The sequence below is a fragment of the Muntiacus reevesi genome, chromosome 5, assembly GCF_963930625.1.
Source record: "Muntiacus reevesi chromosome 5, mMunRee1.1, whole genome shotgun sequence".
Classification (NCBI taxonomy): domain Eukaryota; kingdom Metazoa; phylum Chordata; class Mammalia; order Artiodactyla; family Cervidae; genus Muntiacus; species Muntiacus reevesi.
The window spans coordinates 114298242-114321028 of record NC_089253.1 but is presented as its reverse complement, the minus strand read 5'-3'; the positions used below and the strand labels follow the sequence as shown (position 1 = coordinate 114321028).

Below are 22787 nucleotides of genomic sequence, written 5' to 3'. Positions count from 1 at the left end.
AAACCACAAAAGATTGAAGACTAATTAAAAGTGTAGTGGTGGGCTTCACTTATATTTTTTCATGTAATTTACATAACAAACCTCCGAGATAGAAACTGTATCTTTATAGTGGAGGAAACAGGTTCAGAAAGGATGAATAACTTGCCCAAGATTGCATAGCACCTCAAGCATGAGAAGGAAAAAGGATTTGAGACAGGAAAGTAGGAAAAGGAGCCCAGCACACTCATCCTGCATTGTGAAGCAGGAATCAGGAAGAGGGAGAAAGAAAGCTGAGCCTGGCTTCCAGAACACTTGCTTGTCATAGTAAGAAAATACAGTGTCTGCCACTTTATTCCAACCTATCCATCCATCAGCAAGGTGGCTAAACCACCTAATCCATCCTGTGTGTGAGTCATTCTTAAGAAGAGTTACATTGTAAGCAGTCTGGACTGCCAGAGTTGAAGAATGCTTCAACACTCTTGGTCAAATTCTGCCCTCAAAAACACTCAACCCAAATGGATGACCATAGGCCTAGACCAGCGGTTGTATATTATGGAGGCACATTCAATCTGGGTAGCTTTCTAAAACTCCCAGCACAGACCAGTCTGATGAGACCAGCTGTACCCAACCCCAGACAGACACAGGCAGCCAAGGCTGAGAACCACTCTGAGAGGCTGTGAGTGATTTCACCATTAATGTTCCTTTAGTTCCCTTCCTTTCCAGTTATTTCGCTTCATTCCTCCAAATGACCTTTATTCCTAGGTCACAGAGGGCAGTTTTCTGTTCCTTGTTTTGAAGTCTTTCCCCAAACCTCCTGGACAATTCAGATCAGGTTACATCGCAAATGAAAGCTTTACAGCCGGGTCTTCTGCAGGCACAGAGTTTATTCTAAAAGCCTTGTGTATTCCGACAGTGAAAATGGATATCCCATATGAAGTTTCTCTCTGGCTGAACTTTGCAGTCAGCAGTCTCAGGAGCTCTACTTTTTGCTCTCTGAAGCACGCACGCGCACACACACACACACACACACACACACACCCGCACGAGCCAGCTCAGCACATTGTAATGGGGGTTTCCACCGTTAGACCTACAGACCGTGTGTGTCTCGCCCAGTGGTAAGCTATGGGAAGAACTGAAGCATGTATCTGGGTAGTTTAAACAGAGTTCCCATCCCTACCCCATTTCCCCGAGAACCGCTGTTACCAGATAGACCAAAGGAGATTCTTAAACTGTTCGCTGTCAGTAACTGGCTTAGCTTTTCTCCTCCTCTCTGCTGAGGGCAGTCTGGCCGGGAGAATCTTTGCGAAGGATGTTCACACAGGTAAGCCGGGTAGATGCCTCCCTAAGCACATGTGCAGTGACATCTGCATCCGAGCCAGGCAGGGCTTTTCTGTCCTTTGTGAGAGCCGCAGTGTTTCATCACCCAGTTCCCAGAGGACGCAATGCCATGTGGACTGGCCCAGTGTCTGTCTGCGAACACACCTGGATTTACTGCCTGAATGAGACAGAGGGACCTTCTTTGCACAGGCTGTATACAAAATCAGTCCTTATTCTAGTTCCAGTCCACTTCAAGTGACATTGATTCCTCTGGCATAGTTGGTCAAGAGACCTTCTGTGGGGATGTTCCCCTTCCTAGATCTCATTTTCAGAAATGACTGGATTCTTCCCACTGTAGCTTTGAAGCCAAGTAACATTAGCAGGAGAAAGGATAGGCTACCCACTCTGGTATCCTTGGCTTGCCTGGTGGCTCAGATGGTAAAGGATCTGCCTGCAGTGTGGGAGACCTGGGTTCAATCCCTGCGTTGGGAAGATCCCCTGGAGGAGGGCATGGCAGCCCACTGCAGTGTTTTTGCCTGGAGAATGCCATGGACAGAGGAGCCTTGCGGACTACAGTCATGTGGTCACAAAGAGTCGGACACGATCGAGCGACCAAGTACAGCACGGTGCAGCATTAACAGGATTCCACTGGAGCCGGGACATTATGCAGACCAGAGTAAAGAATCCTTTTATTTACTCATTAGTGCTAGTCCAGGTTCGGTCCCTTGGTCGGGAAGACCCCCTTAGAGAAGGGAGGGCTTCCCACTCCAATATTCTTGCCTGGAGAATTCTATGGACGGAGGAGCCTGGCAGGCTACAGTCCGTGGGGTCACAAAGAGTCTGATACTACTGAGCAACTAACACTTATTTACTTACCACTATTACGTTATCTAGACACATAGATTATTTTTGTTTGCTGTAGTATATGCTCCTCGATCTTGTCACCATACTCAAGGAAGGATATGTTTGCATGATGGAGACAAAATATGTCCCTTGACGTGTGAATTCTGACTCTGCTACCAACTTGCTGAATGGCCATGTTGGGTTATATATTTCACCTCTAGGATCTTCAGTATCTTCATTCGAAAAGCAAGAATAATAACTTCTTCATGGAGCTGATGGAATTATTTTAAGAGATCAGCAGTTTTCAAACTTTTGTTCTTAAGATCCCTCTCTACCCATAAAAATTGAGAACTCCAAAGAGCTTTTTTTGTTCACCTAGGTATTTATCAATATTTACCATATTTATAATAAAAATAGAAAATATTATAAAGCACTTGTTTTTTAAAACAAGGACTCTTCTTCAAAACAAAAGAATTAATGAGAATAGTGGTGTTTTACAGTTTTGCAAATCTCTTTAATGAGAGATTAAAGAATACAAGTGGATTGTCAGATATGCTTTTGAATTCAGTCTGGCTTATTATGTAGTTTTGGTTGACATATGCAAAGGAAATCTGGCCTCAAATAGGTGTGTAATTGGAAGGGAAGGAGTATTTTCATAGCCTTTTCAGTTAATTGTGGATATTCTTTGATTCACCATTAGAACTCAGTGAAGTGATTTTTGTCTTAAAGATTAGTTGTAATGCACACTCTGAAGCCATGTCTGTGCATTTTATGTACTCTGTTACCCTTAGTCTGTCTTGTACTTTGAATGACTCTTTTAGCCATGTGTAATTTTTAAAACATCACTCTAGTCATTTGGAAAACATTGGTTCACTCAGTTATATAGACCTCCTAAAACTTTATTTCACCAAACCATGAAATCAAACAAACAAACAAAAAACCCCACAATTATTAAAACCATCACCAATCTTTCAGATGAGAGACTGTCAAACTCTGGGCAGCAGATACATGTGTTCCAAAATTCTAATTTTTGCTTAGGAGCCCACATTTTATCATTGGTAACAAATATTGCCAATTATCTTCCTTGATATGATGGACTCACTTCATTTATGTCCATACTATATCTGCCAAATACGCAAATCTGAACAGCCAATTTGTCTAAAGTTGTTCTTCCTAGTAAAAGTGATATTTCAAGAAAATAGTGGCACGTTCAATTTATAGCTCCAGGGATGGCCAAGAGTTCATCCTTGAGATAACCCTCATTCTTCAGTAGGCGCAGAAACACTTCTTGCCTTCTTCCCCCTTCATCTCAGGGTGCCAAGAAGATACATACCAAAGACTCGAGATTCAAGGACATTAATATTTGTGCCTGCTTTATTGGGCTTCCCAAGTGGCTCAGTGGTAAAAAAAAAAAAAAAAAAAAAAAAAAAAAATCTACCTGTAATGCAGGAACTGCAGGAGACTTAGGTTTGATCCCTAGGTTGGGAAGATCCCTTGGAGGACGGCATGCAGCCCACTCCAGTGTTCTTGCCTGGAGAATTCCATGAACAGAGGTGGGCTACAGTCTTTGGGTTCGCAAAGAGCTGGACGCAACTGAAGTGACTGAGTATGCACATACTGCTTTATTAGGGACATTCTTTTTTTAAATTTATCTAATTCTAGTTGATTTACAATGTTGTGTTAATCTCTGCTATATAGCAGGGTGATTTAGTTATATATGTATATATTTAGTTTTATATATATATATATATTTAGTTATATATATATATATACACACACACATTCTTTTTCTTATTCTTCTCCATTATGGTTTATCATAGGATATTGACTATAGTTCACTGTGCTATACAGTAGGACCTTGTTATTTATCCGAATGGCAACCCACTCCAGTATTCTTGCCTGGAGAATCCCATGAACAGAGGAGTCTGGCGGGCTACAGTCCATGGGGTCGCAAGAGTTTGACACGACTTAGTGACTAAACCACCACCATGTAATAGTTTGCGTTCTCTAATCCCAAACTCTTGGTCCATCCCTTACCTCTTGGCAACTACAAGTCTATTCTCTAAGTGTGTGAGTCTGTTCCATAGGTAAGTTCTTTTGTATCACAGTTTAGATTTCTTTAGGGGTATTCTTAAGCGAAACTGGCTTTTCCCCCCTGGCTGTGAGCATGTAAAAGTGAGGAATACAGTGACTACTTGCTTCTTTGATTTGTACTAAAGCCCTTGTGTCTCAGCGGGTAAAGAATCTGCCTGCACTTTGAGATACCTGGGTTCGATCCCTGGGTTGGGAAGATCCCCTGGTGAAGGGAAAGGCTACCCATTCCAGTATTCTGGCCTGGAGAACTCCATGGACTCATTCATGCGATTGCAAAGAGTTGGACATGACTGAGCGACTTTCACTTCACTTCACTTCAAAGCCTTGCAGGTTTTACCCTCCAGGCACCCTCCACTTTCTAGAGCACAAATGTCAAGACACTAAAGGCAATAGTACATTCTGGAAATAGTTTGGATCTCACGGGCTCCCTGAAAGGGTCTCTGGGCCTCTGGTAGTCTACAGACCACATCAAGAACCACTGACATTATGTAACCTCTTGCCAATCCTGACAAGTAGGCTCTCTCTTCCTGATCTTCATTATCTGTGGCTATGGACTTGGTGACTAGCCAGGCTGAATGGATCCTGGCCTTTGGGAGATCTGTTATTCTGATGAAATCCCACTAGAGTTCTTCCTGCGTTCACCAGAGCCCAGTTGTTTTTTTTCCTTCCTGGGATATTACCTTGGTAATATCCAAAACAAGCCAAAAACAAATAAGCTGAAAGCAAACCTTGGCTTCGTATTAGCTTTACTGCTCACATCTATGTGCGGAAGATCTCTGTTTATAATCCTTGTTTTCTTCTTGTATGGTATAGAGCTAATAAAGACATTTTTTTGTGATAGTTTCCTGGTCCGTTATATCGAGGGTCTTAATTCTGGTTTCAAAGACACTTCACTAGTCTGTGAGTAGATTCAGCAGTTGCTGAGCCCTCAAAATTTCACAGAATTTTCTGTTGTTCTTTGACGGTTGGGGAGAAGGTGGGTTGTTGGGGAGAGTTAATAGCTTCAAATTCTCAGAGAGGTTTTGTGACCTTGCCCCCTGCAAAACCAGCCGTCACCAAATGGCTGTTTCAGATGGACATTGTTATGGGTGGCATCTACCCATCCATCGTCCATGTCCAAACACACGTCTTTTGGAAGAGAATTTTCAGAGTTCCCTCCGCGGCTTTGCTCGTCTGCACTTTCCATCCCTTTGGCATTCCTTCACGGTCCCCGTCAATTAGCACTTGCTCCTAGTCACTTCACAGTTGTCTTTGAGCACATCATCTGTCCTTTTCCCCTTGGCATAAAATGCAGGAGGCGCCAGGGCCGGCCATTGCATCCACATGTATCCTTGGAGGGTATTTCAGGCCAGAGGATGCACTCAGCCAAATTAGTGGGCTCCTCTTTGAACCACCGAGATGTGCAAACTCAGAATATTTATTTATACCTCAACTGCGAATTGCGTTTTTTCCTCCCACACAATTCTTCAGCCTGCTGCTTGGAATCCAAGCACTGTCATGAAAACTGCAAGGCAGCCAGTTTCATTCCAACAGTAGCATTTTTGGAACGCTTTCCCGATTCCGTGGGAGTAGTGTGGTGACTACCACTCTCTGAGAAGACGCGGAGGAGGACTCTGCAGCGTGATGATATGTATGTCTTTGCAATATCAGCCCTCCAGGCACACTGCAGGCGGGGTGGGGGTGAGGGGGCTCCGTGGCCGGGCAGGGGGCGACCCCGGCAGTAAACCAGAGTGCCCTTTGCAGCACCAGCCTTTCTGTACGTCAGGAAGCTGGCTTCAGGGTGGTCAGTGAAAAGCAGACAGCAGGCTTTACAGATCGCACTGTCATTTAACAAAGTGGTTGTTCCCCATCTCAGAAAAATTTGAACGGTTCTATCATATATGGTTTAACTCGGTGGCTTCACAGTTTTTGAAAAATCCCGTGGCTTGTCTAACGCAGCAAACACACCGGCACCTAACAGTTGGGGAACAGCAACGTCCCTGTCCCCTATGAGAAGCAGGAAGATGAATTCTATGGCAATGAACGGGGAAGACTGACCTAATTATGACAAAGCGGAAGAATCATTCAACGGGATACAGGCAAGGTAGATGTGTGTCCCAGCCAGATCCAGGGGTATTTTATTTAAGAAGATGTCTCCAGTTGCTGGGTAGCGTTGTTTTGAAACTTGGCTTCCTGGACAGCATTTGTGACTGACACGCTCCATCCTGTCTTCTGCATCCCTAAACGCTAAAGATTGTCACCCACTTTGTGTTCTCAGCGGTGTAGGTCGACCCCAGTCCTCTGTCTTTACAGGCTTCCAAGATGGCTTTGTTTATTTCAGTCCCTTTCTAGCAGGTGAGAAAATCAGGCCGTAAGAGCCTCTGACCTGCCCCAAACCACTGACGCATAGCGCAGGTTGATGCTAACAGCTCTGGTGTCCCAGGCCAGGCCCACGAGTCAGAGAGCGTGCCGGTCGCCTCTTTGGAAAGCGCCCGTCACGCGGTCGGGGTCGGTCAGTGTTGGCGCGTGTCCCCTCTGGCTGACTCCCTCCCACTCAAGGGCTGAGTCTGCTCAAACTCTCCTTTGGGAAAATGCCACGTACCAGTGGGAGAGCAAGGTAAGGTGGCTCTTGGCTCTGCTTTCGGACCAGATGGCTGTTGTTCTTGCATGATAAAATGTGCGGCTTCACGTTTCTCTGCCTCTCGCCACTACAGTGCCCTTTCTGTTTTTTAAGGAAAGAAGGATTGTCCAAATGCGGAAGATGCAAGCAGGCATTTTACTGTGATGTGGAGTGTCAGGTAGGTGTCTCTGGGCCAGCTGGCAGGGGGGCCTGGTTTCCTCGGAAGATCGGGACCCCAGCGTCCTTCTCATCCTTGTCACGGCACCCCAGGGCCCTCCCGCAGCCAGAGCTGGAAAGCCGCCTTGTGGCGTAGGGTGTGGCTGGATGCCCCTGTGTGCTGGCACGCAGGACTGAGGGGTGATGGGCAGTAACATTCTGGGGCCACACACAGGATCAAAAGTAGAGGTCGGTAAAGTGGGAGAGACACAGGGGCCACACTGGATACAGGCAGGTGTATCACCAAGGTCGACAGTCTGCCCCCTACGGCTCCCAGCAACAGCTGGAATGTGCAAAGACAACCAGTGAAAAATGTTAAAATGCTGTCTTTGAAATTGTTTAGTCTTTACCGTCACCAAGTCTGAATTTGTATCTATCCCCCTAGCAGGCCACACGCCACCCGTGGGCTGGTCTAATCTAGCCTGATTCCAGCTGGACTTAGGTGGGCCCCTGACACAGCTTTTGTGCCGCCAGAGGTGGCCTGGTCTGAACTTGGACCTGGAGACCTGCGGGGTGGTTTTTAGGCGGCAGGTTGCATGTAGGCCATAAGCCATCTGGCTGGCCGGATGCATCTCGAGAGAGTCTTGTAACCCAGGCCTGAGGGTTTCAAGAGGGTATTTGGAGGAACTCTTGGTAGACTCTTTAAGGGATAAGTGTTGTTTTTTTTTTCTTTGTCCAAATTTTTCTACTAATACTGTATAGTTACACAAAATGTTCACAGGTATTACAGAAAATGCACTCCATGTTCTAGCCGTTTGAATTTGGGAAGGATATGATCTTCAACCTCTATGTATCCTCCCCAATCTATTTTTTAAATGGGATCCTACTAATGTGGCTTGGGAAATGATGCTACTAAATAGTGGTTCTAGGGACAGGGAGGCTGTTCTTCATACCTGCACCTCGTTTTTGTTCTTCTTCCCATATTTTAACTGTCACCTTCCTCTGCCCCCCACCCCTGCTCTGGTCGACCACATTACCCATGGTTTCATTTTTTTTTTTTCGTTCTGTCTTCTCCTGCACAGCTGGTCTCTGAATGTCTCCAAAGGGTGTTGTGCAGCAGTGGGAGAGGTTGCTAAGCTCCAAAGTCTTGTCTGACAGAGCTCCCCTCACAGGGGCCCTGACCCATTGGCTTGGGAAGGTCTGCCTTGGTTCTGACAGCCACGTGCATGGTCCACCTCCCTGTGTCTCCACGCAGGCTTTCGGCCTGCGGGGCAGTGAGAACATAGATGTGCTTGTCATCGGTTTGTCAGGGAGCGTGGCTTCTTCTGAAGAGGAGAAGTGCCTGCCCCTCCAGATTGTGGACAGAGAGTTCTGTGGTTAGATTGCTGGGCATGCGAAGAGGTCAGCGAGCCCTGGGATGACGTGGTTAGGTTCCAGGCCGGATAAGTTAGCTGTTTCTATATTTAAGTTAAATGCTTCTAGAAGAAGTAGCTCATGATATTCTGGTTCTTTAAAGAAGCCAGCTAGTAACTCACACACAGGTCAGACTATTGTAACACAGAAGACTTGGAGGATACAGTTCCAGCCCTGTACCTGCGTACCTCTGTGAACTTGACAATTCAAAGGATGTCTCAGACTCTCGGGTTCTTTGAGTGTAAATGAGGACAGGGGTCCCTATCTTGATGAATTATAAGGATCCAATGATATGTGAGATATGAAGGTTCTATGTAAACTGTGATGCTGCGTGCAGGCATGAGGGCTCATAAGTAATAATATTATAGTAATTCAGGTTGGATTGAAGCTTCGCTTTACGCAGAGACTAGAGTAGGCAGCCCACGTTAGATTTAAGGGGCTGGGTTTTTTTCACCAAAGAGGATGGACGGATTCTAAGAACTTGAGATCCCTAATGGTGTACACTATATGAATAGTGCTTGTTACAAAATGAACTTTAACTTCTCTGATGAACTATAAATTCTGCATGGATGTGAAACATGAGGATCTGTGAGATGCTGAGCTACCTGTCTCTTGAGCTGTCTTCCATTAGGCCCCCCAGGTGGCATTACACGGATGCATAACCGTAGTCCAGGCTGGGGTGCTGTGGTGCCACTGTGGTTCCCTTGCCTTTAGGACCTAGTCTTCTGATTTGCTGACTCACAGTGATAGGTGCCTGGCCTTGGGAGGTTCCCGACAACCAAGTATATCAGAATGGACCAGAATGCCTCTTCATTATTGTTCAGTCGCTAAGTAGTGTGCACCTCTTTGCAACCCCATGGACTGCAGCACGCCAGGCTCCCCTGTCCCTCACCATCACCCAGAGTTTGCTCAAACTCGTGTCCGTTGAGTCGGTGATGCCATCCAACCATCTCATCCTCTGTCGCCCCCTTCTGCTCCTGCCTTCAGTCTTTCCCAGCATCAGGTCTTTTCCAGTGAGTCAGCTCTTTGCATCAGGTGGCCAAAGTATTGGAGCTGCAGCCTCCGCATCAGTCACCTTACAGAATGAAAAGGCAAAAAGATATGACACTGAAATATGAGCCTTTTTATTACTTTACACCAAGCAGCTTGACAGGCTGCGTTGTCCTCCTCCTGTAGACAGATTTTACAGGTCACTTCGTAATGTGATTGCTGCAACAAGGAACCCCAGGGTGGGGGACACAATCCTGTGATTCTGAGTCATGTCAAAGGTCCAGGCTGTGACAGGTTGCTGTGTCCAGCCCCACCACGTACAGTCTTCCTTGCATCTCGCCAGCTCCTGGGCCAGGACACCCTCGGTCCTGGAGAGTACTTTTCCAGTTCAGTTTCCCCGTGCTCTGTGAAGTGTCTTGTGACCAAAGTACTCTCGTAGATGACAAGTAGTAACACTCCCAAAAGTCACTGGTTTCTAGAAGTGAGGCTGCATTTGACCTGCTTCATTTCCGTTTCGTGTCTCTCCTGTTGCGGCAGGGAGAGACACATAATCATTAAGGTTTTCTGTCCTGTCGTCTGAAGGATTGAGTAGGAGCAGGAGATTGTATTACAGTGAGGTAGGATGGTCATCAAGTTAAGTGCCTAGAAGCAAATGGCCGTAGAAGGGCTTCATCCATAAAATCATTAGGGAGGAATCTGGGGCATTTGCTCCAGATGGAAACGGATTCGGAGTTCTGCCCAAGGGAACACTTGGATGGGATCAAGGTGGAGACTGCTGCAGAGTCAAACGAGCGGTGCGAACCGAGGGCGGCAGTGAGGAAGGTGATCGGGTGATTCTCCACCTGAGGAAGCATGGCCCTCGCCCCTGTTGCTGGTCGCTCAGTCGTGTCCGACTCTCTGCAGCCCCTTGGACTGCTGCACGCCAGGCTTGCCTGGCCTTTGGCAAGGACTCACTCAAACTCATGCCCATCGCGTCGGTGATGCCACCCAGCCATCTCACCCTCTGCCGCCCCCTTCTCCTCCTGCCTTCAGTCTTTCCCAGCGTCAGGGTCTTTTCCTCCTCACTGAGCCTTCTTCAAAGGCAGACCCCACCCACCTGGAGTCAGCAGGGGGTGCATACCTCAGAGCAGATGACAGGGTTGTAAAGGAGCTTATCAGTAGATAAGAAAGCTGCGTCCACAGTGGCTGAGTGACTCGCCCAAGGCCACACAGCAACAGAACTGAGGCCAGAGTGTGCGGAAACCCTGGGGAGGGCCTTCACTGCCTCCAGCACTGCGCCGGGGGTCCTGAGGACCCTCCAGGAGAAGGGGCGCTGTGGGAATGGGTCAGAGACGGAGAAGTGGCCTTTCATGGGGGTGAAGGGGAAGATCCCTTCCAGTCGTATGGTCTGTCCAGAAACCTCTCCAAGAGTGTAAGGGCCACATCCCTCGCTGAGGATGTCCTTCCAGGAATACAGCGTGTTAGGAGCCTCTCAGCACTCTGTCTCTTGCCCCCAGCCCTCCTCTCTGATTGCAGGACTTTAGGATCATGCTTTATTTTATACAGTTTGGTTCACGTCTTGTCCCATTTATTCTCCTTTTCGTTCATTTGACTCAGTGTGATCCTGCCAGAGGAAAGATTTTAATTGAAAATGCATGAAAGGGTAATAGGAGGAAATATAAAAGAAATAGAAATTCCTTTTTAGTTGGGTTCGGTTTGTAAGCTGTGTGTTTTAATGAACTATATTTATTTTTATAAATATGCCTAGAAAACTAAGTGTGTTGTTTGCTCAGACTTTTTTGTTAAATTGTACCATGACACGTTGAAGAGAAGAGTTTTAGAGTTATTACATAGAGGAGTCATTGTGGAGTAGAACTTCCTAAAGTGTTATTTCTTAACATTGACAAATAGAAGAAAACGGTTTGTGTGTTGTAAGTGGAGGTGTTAGGATTACGAGTGTGCTTTTGAAAGGAAGAAGGGGCACGTTCTGATGAAGACTGAAGAAAGGATGTATGAGGAGTGCGTGACCAAAGATGCGAGAACATTCTCGACTTTTATCACCAATCAGAAAGTAACTGAAGTGTAGAAGGTGTCTAAGAAATGCTCCCATGACCCTGTCATTTTTTGGGTGATTAGTGAGTGGGCTAGAGTCAGAGGTTTAGTCCTGGTTAAATACTTCGCTCTCTTAATTCAGACACAGGAAGCCTTCTCAAAGGAGCCACTGTTTTTTTCCTATGAGCAAATGTGTAACATCACAAATAAGAATCAATGAGTGTGTCCCATCACTGTTTTATGGAAACAAAAAACAAAGCAGTGTCCTTGTGATGGGGGCCAGCAGTGGTTGTCACCCTAGTGTCATCCCAGTGACAGAGGTGGTCACTACACCCCTAACTACTTTTGCATTCTTCTCGCCAACAATAGTGGTGGAGAGCAGTAGTCCTATGACATTTTCTTACTATTCCACATTTTAAGAAGTCACTTATGCATGCTATTCGACATTTCAGAAAATCACATAGGTATGTATATAAGTAGACATGGTCTAAATTGAAAGCCCCATTAGAACAAGAGAAACACCAAATGCAGGAGTTAGAAAAGGGGACTTCACAATAAAAATTCAGTCTCCTTATGCAGGGAGACAATGTATCCTTTGCTCAGCAGAAAACTGGATGACACAACAATCACTCTTTTCTTCCAGTGTTGGGAGTGCTGGTGTACCATGAGATAATTTTGCAACTCTTTATGCATCTTTAAGTATTTTGGTCCATGCACAAAAAGGAAAGTCATGCAGAGCTGTTGTTACAGTGGCTGAAAGTGAACTAGAAGTTTAAAAGGGTTCCAAAAAAATTCCCTCTTACTTTTTACATAGATTTAATTGTTTTAAATTTATTGCATGAATCATCTGTGCTCATTATAGAAAAATCAGAAGTTTCAGACTGAAAGAGGAACAGAAAGAGTATCCATACTTCATAATTTTATCTTTCCAGAGAAAACCTCTAATAACACTTGGGCATGTGTCTTTCTGAATCCTTCCTGTGCATTTGTTTGTAATATATTGTATATATTACTTTCCTAGAAAATGGGATCTGTCTGAATTTGCATTATGTTTTATAAAGATTGCAATCAGGAAAGGAGTAACAGCTTAAATTTTGAGGAAAACTAGAAGCTAAGTAGTGCCCCTGTGGTGTATGTCTCTGACATTTCCACTTTCTGACAGAAAGGGAAAACTTCTTACCATCTGGTAAATTCCCTTGCTGAAACTTCACGTGATTCTGCCGGTCCTTGCGTTTACCCAGCTCTCTGATTTCGCTGCTCTGTGTGGGTCTCTGATACATTCCAGGTGCTCTTGCTATCCTTGGTGGTCTGATATAGTCATAAACTACTTGAAGTCAAAGACTCCATCTCCCATCCGTGCCTCTGGGGTCCTCTAGGGCCTATTGAATGAATGAGGGAGCCAGGATGTGAACAGCTACCAGCGTTTGTTGGAAGCAGGTTGTGTGCCAGGCCCTGGTCTGAGTGCTTCTGGTGGGCTGGCTTATTTGTTGGCTCCTCACGACGACCCTTTGTGGTTGCATGAATGCCTGATCATGGTAGCCTTCAAGCTTTGTGTCTGATTATCACTGTTGGAAGGCGCACAGTCGTAGACTCGCAATTCCGGACCTGCTAAGTAACTTAGGGATCATGTTATTTACAGCCGAGGATACACAGGCAGAGGGATTAAGAGGACCGTCTGGTGTGACATAGCTGTTTCCCTGGAGGGCGGGGTGAGAATGCAGGTCTCCCCGAGCCCCAGGCCAGTCTCCTGTTGCTGGATAGAACTCTGCTCTCCCCCATAGCGTGCCCTGGAGTTAGGCTCTCTTCCCTGGAGAACATTAACATCAATAGATGTCAGCATTGTGTGTTAATTATATTCATATTAATTCGATATTAAGTTGTCTTAAAAACATGGAAGTCATATTAAGAAATGTTCATCTTCAACTTCTTTCTCACCAGAGCTCAGTGTCAAACACCAAACACAGCGCCTGTATTTCAGGAAACTAGCGTGTTGAAGGCCATGCAAACACCTTTTCTTATCTTTGCTCTGGTCACAGTGAACTTCCTGTGTGTGTTCATAGATGTCAGTTACCCGTCTGTCCCCAGCTGCTGGTCTTCACGTCCCTCGGATGCCCCAAGGCCGAACGCCCTTGTCTTTCCCTTTTTGCTTTGCATTTGTGTGGGGAGCCAGTTTTGCTGGGAGCCGGACCTCCCTGTCCCTACCTCGTTGCTTCGTCACTGAGCTCTCGTTTTAGGCTTTGGCTAAAAACAGATCCTCTTCTCCCTGGTGTATATCTTGTCGTTTCTGCCTCTCCTTGCTCTTGGTTATATTTGGCACGCTGTTATTTAACTCTGCAGAACACGCCTTGGCCCAGAGCTTGAGCCAAGGGTCTGTGCCACGGAGGCTGCGTTCAATCGTTAGGTGACAGCATGTCTTTCTTTTTGGCAGTGGGGAGGGAGACATCTTCGTTCATTCAACAACTTCATTGAGTGCCTAGTGAATGTCAGGCACAGTTCTAGGTTCTGGGATAATAGATTTACCTGAAACAGATGAATAGTAGGGGCGGGGGGAAAACGTAGTAAACCAAACAACTAATCGATGTGTTATAAATATGTCAGGTGGTGAGAAGTACTAAGAAGAAACGTAAAGCAAGGAGAAGGGAGAGTGATGGGGAGAGTGCTGGTTTGGGGAGGGTACCTTGAAAGGGGGCATCAGAGCAGAGACGTGGAGGAGGGAGGGAGCCAACGGGATGTCTGGGGAAGAGGCATCTAGCCAGGAAATGCAGCAGGTGCCAGAGATCTCAAGGCAGGAGCAAGTGTGGTCAGTCCAGGGAGCAGCAAGGAGACCTGGTGGCCCGGTGGAGTGAGGTGAGGGAGCGTGGTGGGGGTGATGAGCTCAGAGCAGCCGAGAGTCAGCTCCTCCCACGGGTGGCCTTGTGAGTCATCGTTACAACTTGGCCTTTTGCTCTGAGAGGAGAAGCCATTAGGGCGTGCTGAGCCGTGAAGTGCAGGATCTCAGCTGTGTTTTTCAGAATCGATTACTCTGGTTGCTCTCTGGAGCGGAGTTGGGGGTGGGGTGGGGGGTAAGGGGGGCAGAAGCAGGTGTCCAGGTGAGAGGCAGAGGAAGCCATCATGGGGTAGGTGTAGGGTCTGCCGCCCACTAGGGAAGGTGGCAGGTGGGAAATGATCAGAGGTTGGGCATATTCCGTAGGCAGACAGGATGGATTCGCCAGAGAGGTGAACGTGGAGTGTGGGGGAGAGAGAGGCGGCCGGGAAGTCTCCAGGGTTCTGGCCTGAGCATCGGAAAGGTCAGGAGAGGCGGAGGGAAGACCACGATGGTACCCAGTCCTGTTGGAGCAAGGAGTGTCTGCAGACTCCCGCTGAGTCCACTCCCGCATCTGCTCAGCCCACCCCGCCTCCGCAGCTGGTTTTTATCAGAGCCCGTGCGGTTCAGCCAGTTCCCAGTCAGCCCCCACTGACCCAGCACCAGCATCGTCCCTTCCCCCCCACACCCCACCCTCCTCCTTCCCCAGCCTTCTCCACCCTTCCCGGAGTGAGCCCACACCCTTCACCCCGCAGCCTGGGGCAGAAAGCATCAAGGCAGGCGTTAGAGAGGAGTCCTGTTTTCCTCGTTTATCCAGTGACTCCTCAGGGAGTCCGTGTTCCTAAATATGCCCGAGAGTTGCCCTGGCCAGACTCTTCGCGGGTCCTTGACCGAGCCCTTGTCTCTGGCAGGATTTTATCACCTATAGAAGGGGACGAGGTGCTGTGGACCTCACGTCTTGGTTATTTGCCCTGATGTGGGAACAGAGCCAGATCAGAACTGTAGGGAGCAGAGCCAAACCCACGGCTGATGCCCAAGTCACTCACCCCGGGAGCAACATGACAGCGTCCACAGATAATGCAAAGGTGTGCAAGTCGTTCGGAATAGTGAGGGGCGTGAGATGCCTGATGAAACCACACAGAGCAGATTTTCCCTTGCCAGCGAGCTCAGCCAGGCCCGAGTCAAGGTCATACAGCCACATCTGTCTTAAAGGATGTTTTCATCTCTAACTTTTGTGAGCACCATCCTGTTTTCCAAAAGGAAACATATTTCACTTGACCTTAACTAGGAGAACTTACTGCATCCTCTTGTCTCGAACTTTGTTGCAATGTGTGTGTGTAATATATTTTTATTAACTTTCCCAGAGAGAAGATTGGCCCATGCACAAGCTGGAATGTTCTCCCATGGTTGTTTTTGGGGAAAACTGGAATCCCTCCGAGACCGTAAGGCTGACAGCAAGGATTCTGGCCAAACAGGTGAGGAATTGGGATCAGGTTCAAGTGTGTTTTGTTTTATTTTTTTTCCTTCGAGGTCAGGAAGATGAGTGAGTGTGACCCGTGGTGATCATCTCCTGCTCAGCTTTCTGGGACCGCATTTCCCATCACGTCCCTGTGAACAGAGATGAGAGCAAGGCTCCAGGAGTGAGCTGCTTGTCTGCCTTGTGCAGCTAGGATGTCACTCATCCCAGGCCAGGAATGTATCCGCTGCTGTTAAGTTCTGAGCTTTTATATGAGACAGGTTTGCATAGAAAATTACGGCCTCTCAGGGCATGAAAACCTGAGTGACGGTAATGAGAGCGTCCTAGGGAACCAGACTGACCTTCAAAGCTTTGGGAGGTCCCCTCTTTCCTTCTGTTACAGCGTGCACGCCCCTGCCACCTCCCCTCACGCCCTGTCCTAGGGCTGGCTCCTGCTTCTCAGCATCTCCATACTTGCCCCGCCTCGGCGGGCAGGGAGTGGGGTGAGAGAACCAGCATGGCGCCGGCAGGGAGAGGAAGGAGAGGAGTGGAAAAGTAAAAATCAAGGCCGGGGAGGTGGGGTGGGAACAATGTGGCCATCAACAGTTTCCTCCAAAGATGAAACCAGGGCTTGCTGTCCTGACCCCTTATTGGCTCAGTCCGTGCTGATTGCATGGTAATAAGACGCCTGATCTCGACAGGACCAGCCCAAACGGAGGGGAGGAAAATGCCATAGGACGTGTCCTTGTGACACAGTGAAATAGGCAGCATGGAGCTTTGAAGGCGAATGTCCACAGAGCTGCTTGCCAGTGATGAGCTGCGCGCAGGGCCTCTATACTGTAAATCGTAAAGCTGAAGTTTCATCTGCCTCTTCTTTCTATCTTTCCCTACCTCACCTCCCTCCATTTAGAACTTTGTTTCTTTTTTTTTTTGATCGAAACCAAACGTGATCATAATGATCAGCTCATATCTGTCCCCAGACCAAGTTAGGCTCCTCGACCTCGTAAACAGAAGTAGAACATTTCCAACCTCTGAGGTCATAGTTCTGTTATGTTCAGCCTGGGTCAGGTGCTTGCTGAAATGCCACTTCGCCTGCTCAGGGTAACCAGAGGCATTCAAGGCTGGCCTGTAGAGTGGGACCGAAAAGTCAGAATTGTTTTCGCTGGAGGAGGTTAACTTTTGGTTCCTTACTCACGGTTGTCTTTAAATACAGGCTGAGTACTTGGTCGGAAGGAAAGGGGAGGAGAAAATGGTGTGACTGGGTGAGTGTGTGTGTTAGTTGCTCAGTCATGTCTGACTCTTTGCAACCCCATGGACTGTAACCCCACCAGGCTCTTCTGTCCCTGGGATTCTCCAGGCAAGGATACTGGAGTGGGTTGCCATTTCCTTCTTTAAGGGATCTTCCTGGCCCAGGAATCGAACCTGGGTCTCACACATTGTGGGCAGATTCTTTACCAACTGAGCCACCAAGATGCCAGGGTAAATAAGTCATCAGATTCGATCCGTAAGCATCTTGCGAGGATTGAGTGACCAGTCTCCTGTTTCTCCCCCAGCCCCATCTCCTGAGACTGTTGAAAGTGTAGTGGTTAAGAATTCAGAAGGAGCTGGTGCCCTTTTCTGAATGAAAAGTTTTCCCAGGCAAAATGACTTCCTAATCTTATAGAAATGGATCCTGTGAATGGGAAGATTTCCACTCCAAAAAAGAACTACTGAAATGTTTTGGCACCAGGAGGGTAGTCTGAAAGCTATGATGAGTTTATACCAGTTTCATTCAACTGTTATTATAATTACTGCTACCACTAATAGTCTATTAAATAAAAAGTTACCTGGCCATCTTTTCATCTCTGTAGGGCTTGATGATTAAAAAAACAGGCCATTTGTATTCTAGTCGCTTGCAAAGGATTCGAGGGGACAGGCTACCCAACTACCAAGGGGAAGCGTAACATGTTAACTAGGGAGGTGAGCACGCCTGGGTGGACCACCTGTATCCTCAAGTTGAATAGCCCGATTACAAAGACACGGCCTTGGGCCAGCTCTTGAGCTCTGCGTTTGAACTCTTGTCAACACCAAGTTTATTCATGTTCTCAAAGCCTGGCGGGTTTACTATTGTCAGCTCCTCTTGGGGTGTCTAGAACAAAGCCGGCAACACGTTTCAAGTGAATCTGGGCTCACGGATACAACCAAAAGTGTTCTTTTTGAAACGCGGAATTTGAGATCATTTTAGCCTATGCTTAAAGAAAGTGTAAAATGGATGGGGGGTTTGATTTTGTTCCTTTTTAGAAGGAGAGATAATAAATGGGATGGCTCATCTGTAGACTCGGTCCTTTTAAGTCGGGGCCCTAAAAAGTTGTTTTCTAGCCACTGTTCTTCCCCATGACAAGCATTTTTGAGCCTACTGTGTGCATAGCATTATCAGGGTGTTAGTAACGCAGCCGATGCTTTTAAAAGCTTTTCAAAAGAGTCTTTTGGGTTTGGACTTTGGGCAAATGCTCTCAGAGCCCAAATGGCAGGCTCCTTGGCTAGCTCTTTACTTCATTTAGAACTGTTGCCTTTTTCTTCATGTCGACATAAGCGTGAAAGCGCTGTTTTTTGCACAAGTCGTTGAAATCTGTAACTGTGTGATTTCTTCCCCAATTACTAGAAAATCCACCCAGAGAGAACACCTTCAGAGAAATTGTTAGCCGTGAAGGAGTTTGAGTCACGTAAGTCTGTCTGTGACTGGCTGAGAAATTATTTCAGCCACACATTTTCTGTGGATTAGACAGGATTGAAAGAAGGAAGGGATAGCTGGGTTCTTCATGGTGATGGGGATTTTATCGTTATCAGTTTTTATTTTGACTTGTATGCTGTTTTGAAAAATGGATAATAACTCTCCCTCCCCCCCTCCCCAGTTGACAGGATTGCTAGGAAATAATTAAGGGGAAGTGGGAACTTGCAGGATGAATTATTACATCCTGAGCTGTCTCCTGCTGGCTCTCCTGGCATGTTGAATATTTTTTGGATCTTCGCTGAATTGCAGTCCTGTACACAGCTGGTGTCCTTACTGAGAGGCATTAAATCAGGGGCTGTCCACTTTCTCCATCATGACACAGACTCCTGGGCCAACTGGGGGCCCCTTGACTAGACCGAGGCTGGTTATCAGTCACTGCCACTCATTCCTGACCTCATCGTTAACAGCCAGTTGAAATTCCCGGTCCTGAGTGACTTCCATTTGTCAGAGGAAGAGAAGGCAGAAATGGCATATGCTCTTTTTGCCCTAGGGTTTATCAGTTAGACCAAGGGAGGAGGGATAATATTTCCTGGGGGCTCCACGTGTTTGTTTTCTTTCCCTTTATGCCATTGATAGCACTGAAAGAATGTATAGCTAGAGATCCAGAGTTTTCTCCCTGCTGAATAATGGTTGGTTTATCCACAGATCTGGATAAATTAGACAATGAGAAGAGGGATTTGATTCAGAGTGACATCGCTGCTCTCCATCACTTTTACTCCAAGCACCTTGAGTTCCCCGCCAACGACTGCCTCGTAGTGCTCTTTGCCCAGGTAAGCGTGCGAGTGTCCGGTGACACTTGGTTTAGCCTTCCCCTGCCAGCGTCCCTCTCCCGGCACATAGTTGGTGAAGATGAATGAAAGCAGAATGATGGCGTCTCCCTGATACAGTTCCTGATCTCTTGGTCCATGTTTTGCCTACGCTTGCTAGGTGACCTTGAGCAGATCAGGGTCCTGTCTGTGCTGGCCCTCATTGATACTGGAGCATAGGAAGTCCACCCTCCTTGTGCCTCTTGCTGCAGAAAGAGTTTATGAAAACAGAGTTGCCCGTGCCGCAGTGCCAGGACTGGGGCAGACTGGAACGTCTTTGGATAGAAAAGATCATTTGAGATTCCTACATTCAATTTTACTCTTCTCTTAAACCTTTCCATCTGACAGTAGTGGATCGTGTTTTTGTGTTTTTTTTCCTTTACTCTTCTTTTTTTTTTTTCACTCTTACCAACACTGTGTTGATAAAGCAGAGGCAAATACAGATGGCCAGGAAGAACAGACATCACAGAGAGGAGTATGAGTGGGTCTAGGTACAGTAGGTCTTTCCCTATGATTGCTAAGTAATCCTGTTTAGACTGGAAGCCTAGGTTTACCAAAATCAGATAGGATTAAAAAAAAAAATTAGACTTCTAGACAAGAGCAACTTAAAGGCGCTAAGGAACTGATGCCCAGCCTTTTGGAAAGGCTGCGGCCTGGCTGGACATGGCTAGGACAGAAGACAGTCCGGTCAGCACCCTTTGGCTGGACCCGTCTGGCCGCATCCTTCTTCCTGTTACTGTGAGGGTGGCTCTTCCTGGCATGACTTACCAGATCGGATTTCCCTCCCTAACATACCCTTGTGTTTTCCCCTACAAGCCGAATGTGTAGTTGAAGGTGACCTTTGCAGGAGGAGAAACACTGGAATACTGTTCTGTGGGCACAAGTCACTACATTCCCCTGCCTTCAGTGTCTAGACGGGAAAAAAAGCTCGGGTGGATACTTAAACACTGTCGGCTTAGAATAGAGTATGCATCATCTAGGTACTCTCTACGTCACTAATTCCATTTTTAGGAATCTATCCTAAGGAAGCAGTCAGAGATTATGGACAAAAGTTGACATGCAAATTGTTTACTGTGTGGTTCTTTTTAAAACCATGAAAACAAAAAGAAACGGGAACAAAAGAAAAGGAAATACATGTTATAAATGGTCAGCAGTAGTCATTTGGTAAATTATGGCTTAGATTTTTGATTAAAGTTTATGTAGCCTTTATAAATTATATTTCAAAGAGCGAAGATGTGTAAAACACTGATGACATAACATCAAGTGTAAAAGCAGGGGCAAAATGTGTGATATGAAAATTTACTTTGTGGAAGTTCACCATTAGTTATCTCATGAGTCGTGGAAAATTTTTACTTTTTTGGGGGTGATTTTTCTGGATTATCTACAGTGAGTATGTGTAATTTTAAGAACATACTAAACAGAAGAAAAGATGAAAAGCACCCATAGTTCTCCCACTTTAAAATCGCTCCTGTAAAGAAAGAGGTCAGTCTTCACCTTTCACTGACCTACTTTATCCCCCCGTGAGAACCACTGTGAACAGTTTGATGAGTTCCTTGATAGACTTTATTTTATGTGGCTATATTTCTGTTATGTGACTGTCATAATCAGAAAAAAAATGCTGTTCTCAGTGAAAGAAAAATGGGTTCAAGTCATGAGTGTTAAATTAGACATAATGAAAAACCTTCCTGATTTCATTATATTATCCTGGGATTACAGCATATTTCCCTACCCATTCTAAGGCAATGGATTTGAGTATACACAGTGGAGAAATTGACTTCTCTTACTACATTTTTAGAAAAATTGGATACATGACTTTTCTGGATTAGATGAGGCATGGTTTTTTGAGAAAGCAAGAGAGATGAAGTAAACATAAGGAATCTTTTCACTGCTGGCAACAGAGTAGCGCATGCTGATGGGCCTTCTCAATGTTGACATAGTGGATATGGGACCATATTTACCAAAAATCAAGGCACATGATGTCACAAATCAGTTCAGTTCAGTTCACTCTCAATCATGTCTGACTCTTTGTGATCCCATGGACTGCAGCACGCCAGGCTTCCCTGTCCATCACCAGCTCCCAGAGCTTGCTCATACTCATGTCTGTCGAGTCAGTAGTGCCATCCAACATCTCATCCTCTGTCGTCCCCTTCTCCTTCTGCCTTCGATCTTTCCCACCATCAGGGTCTTTTCCAAGGAGTCAGTTCTTTGCATCAGGTGGCCAAAGTATTGAAGTTTCAGCTTCAGCATCAGTCCTTCCAATGAATATTCAGGACTAATTTCCTTTAGGATGGACTGGTTGGATCTCCTTGCAGTCCAACGGACTGTCAAGAATCTTCTCCAACACCACAGTTCAAAAGCATCAATGGTCGGCGTGCAGCCTCCTTTACGGTTCAACTCTCACATCCATACAAGGCTACTGGAAAAACCATAGTTTTGACTAGACAGACCTTTGTTGTCACAAATAGAAGTGTTATATTTGTGCTGGAAGTGACTCAGAGTCCTAGAAATTTGGACTGACTCAGAGTATCCAAGGAGATAGATACACACACACACACATATGTAAATATATAGGTAGTTAGTTTTTTCAAGGACTTTATATTAATCAATATAATTAATGGAGATATAATTCCCTGGAGAAGGGAAAGACTACCCACTCCAGTATTCTGGCCTGGAGAATTCCATGGAGTGTGTAGTCCATGGGGTCGCAAAGAGTCGGACACGACTGAGCGACTTTGACTTTCATATTAATCAAGTCATAACATCCACTCTGAGGCGGTGTGCGTACACACCGATGTACATACACACGCACATTCATGTCTCTTCTCACATATAAATTTGCAAGAGGACGTTCGGTATCCCCAAAGAAAACTCGGAAGCGCAAGTGGAAAGCGCCGTCCCAGCCCCGGCCCCCCGGCCCTGCTGCTCAGCCCCGGCTGCACGTCCGCCCCTCCAGCCTCCTGCACGAACCTGGCCTCTCTGGTCCGTGGGAGGCTGTTGTGGGTTAACTCCTGGCCGGCAGCAGCTGGCAGCAGGAGGTGACTGCACTCCGTCGGCAGCGCCGAGGTGCATTTAATCACCGGGAGCGTATGCATGGCTGGGAAATGTATTTTTGGTGTGCAGCCTATGTCTAGTCTAAATGCTAATTATGAGAATAACTTCAGCAAGGCACTTCCGCCCGATTTGACTCAGGAAAAAAAAAAGGATGATGGCCTATGCATCTTTCTTAACAGGCAAGTTCACTTTTCTTCCCTAGGGATATTTCAGAAGGGAGGGAAAGCTGGCAGGCAAATTGCTAGGCGATTAGGCTTAAACATCACCGCCAACTCCCCGAGAGGAACAGTGATGACACTTGCGCTCGCAGGAGTCTTTCTCTGCGGTGAAGAAACGCACTCTCCCTCACAGTAAGAGGACAGGAGAGAGCGAATAAAGGGACCAGTGGGCGTGTAACATTCAAGCCTGAAGGAATTTGGAATTACAGACAGTCCATGTAGAGGAAGAGATTACAAAGCAAGGAGAATGTCTCGTACCCT

General features: G+C 46.5%; 1 protein-coding gene across 2 annotated transcripts in view; it reads left to right on the top strand.

Moving 5' to 3' along the window:
- The window catches only part of SMYD2 (SET and MYND domain containing 2), a 50815-nt gene that overhangs the window by 12812 nt on the left and 15216 nt on the right, over positions 1-22787 (top strand). Inside the window, exons 2-5 of one of the 2 annotated variants that reach the window (XM_065936220.1) lie at positions 6947-7010; positions 15590-15700; positions 18323-18383; positions 19097-19221. In XM_065936220.1, coding sequence (XP_065792292.1) covers positions 6947-7010; positions 15590-15700; positions 18323-18383; positions 19097-19221 — 361 coding nt within the window. Of the gene's footprint in view, positions 1-6946; positions 7011-15189; positions 15311-15589; positions 15701-18322; positions 18384-19096; positions 19222-22787 lie in introns of those variants that run through there. The other variant, XM_065936221.1, reaches the window with a different exon arrangement.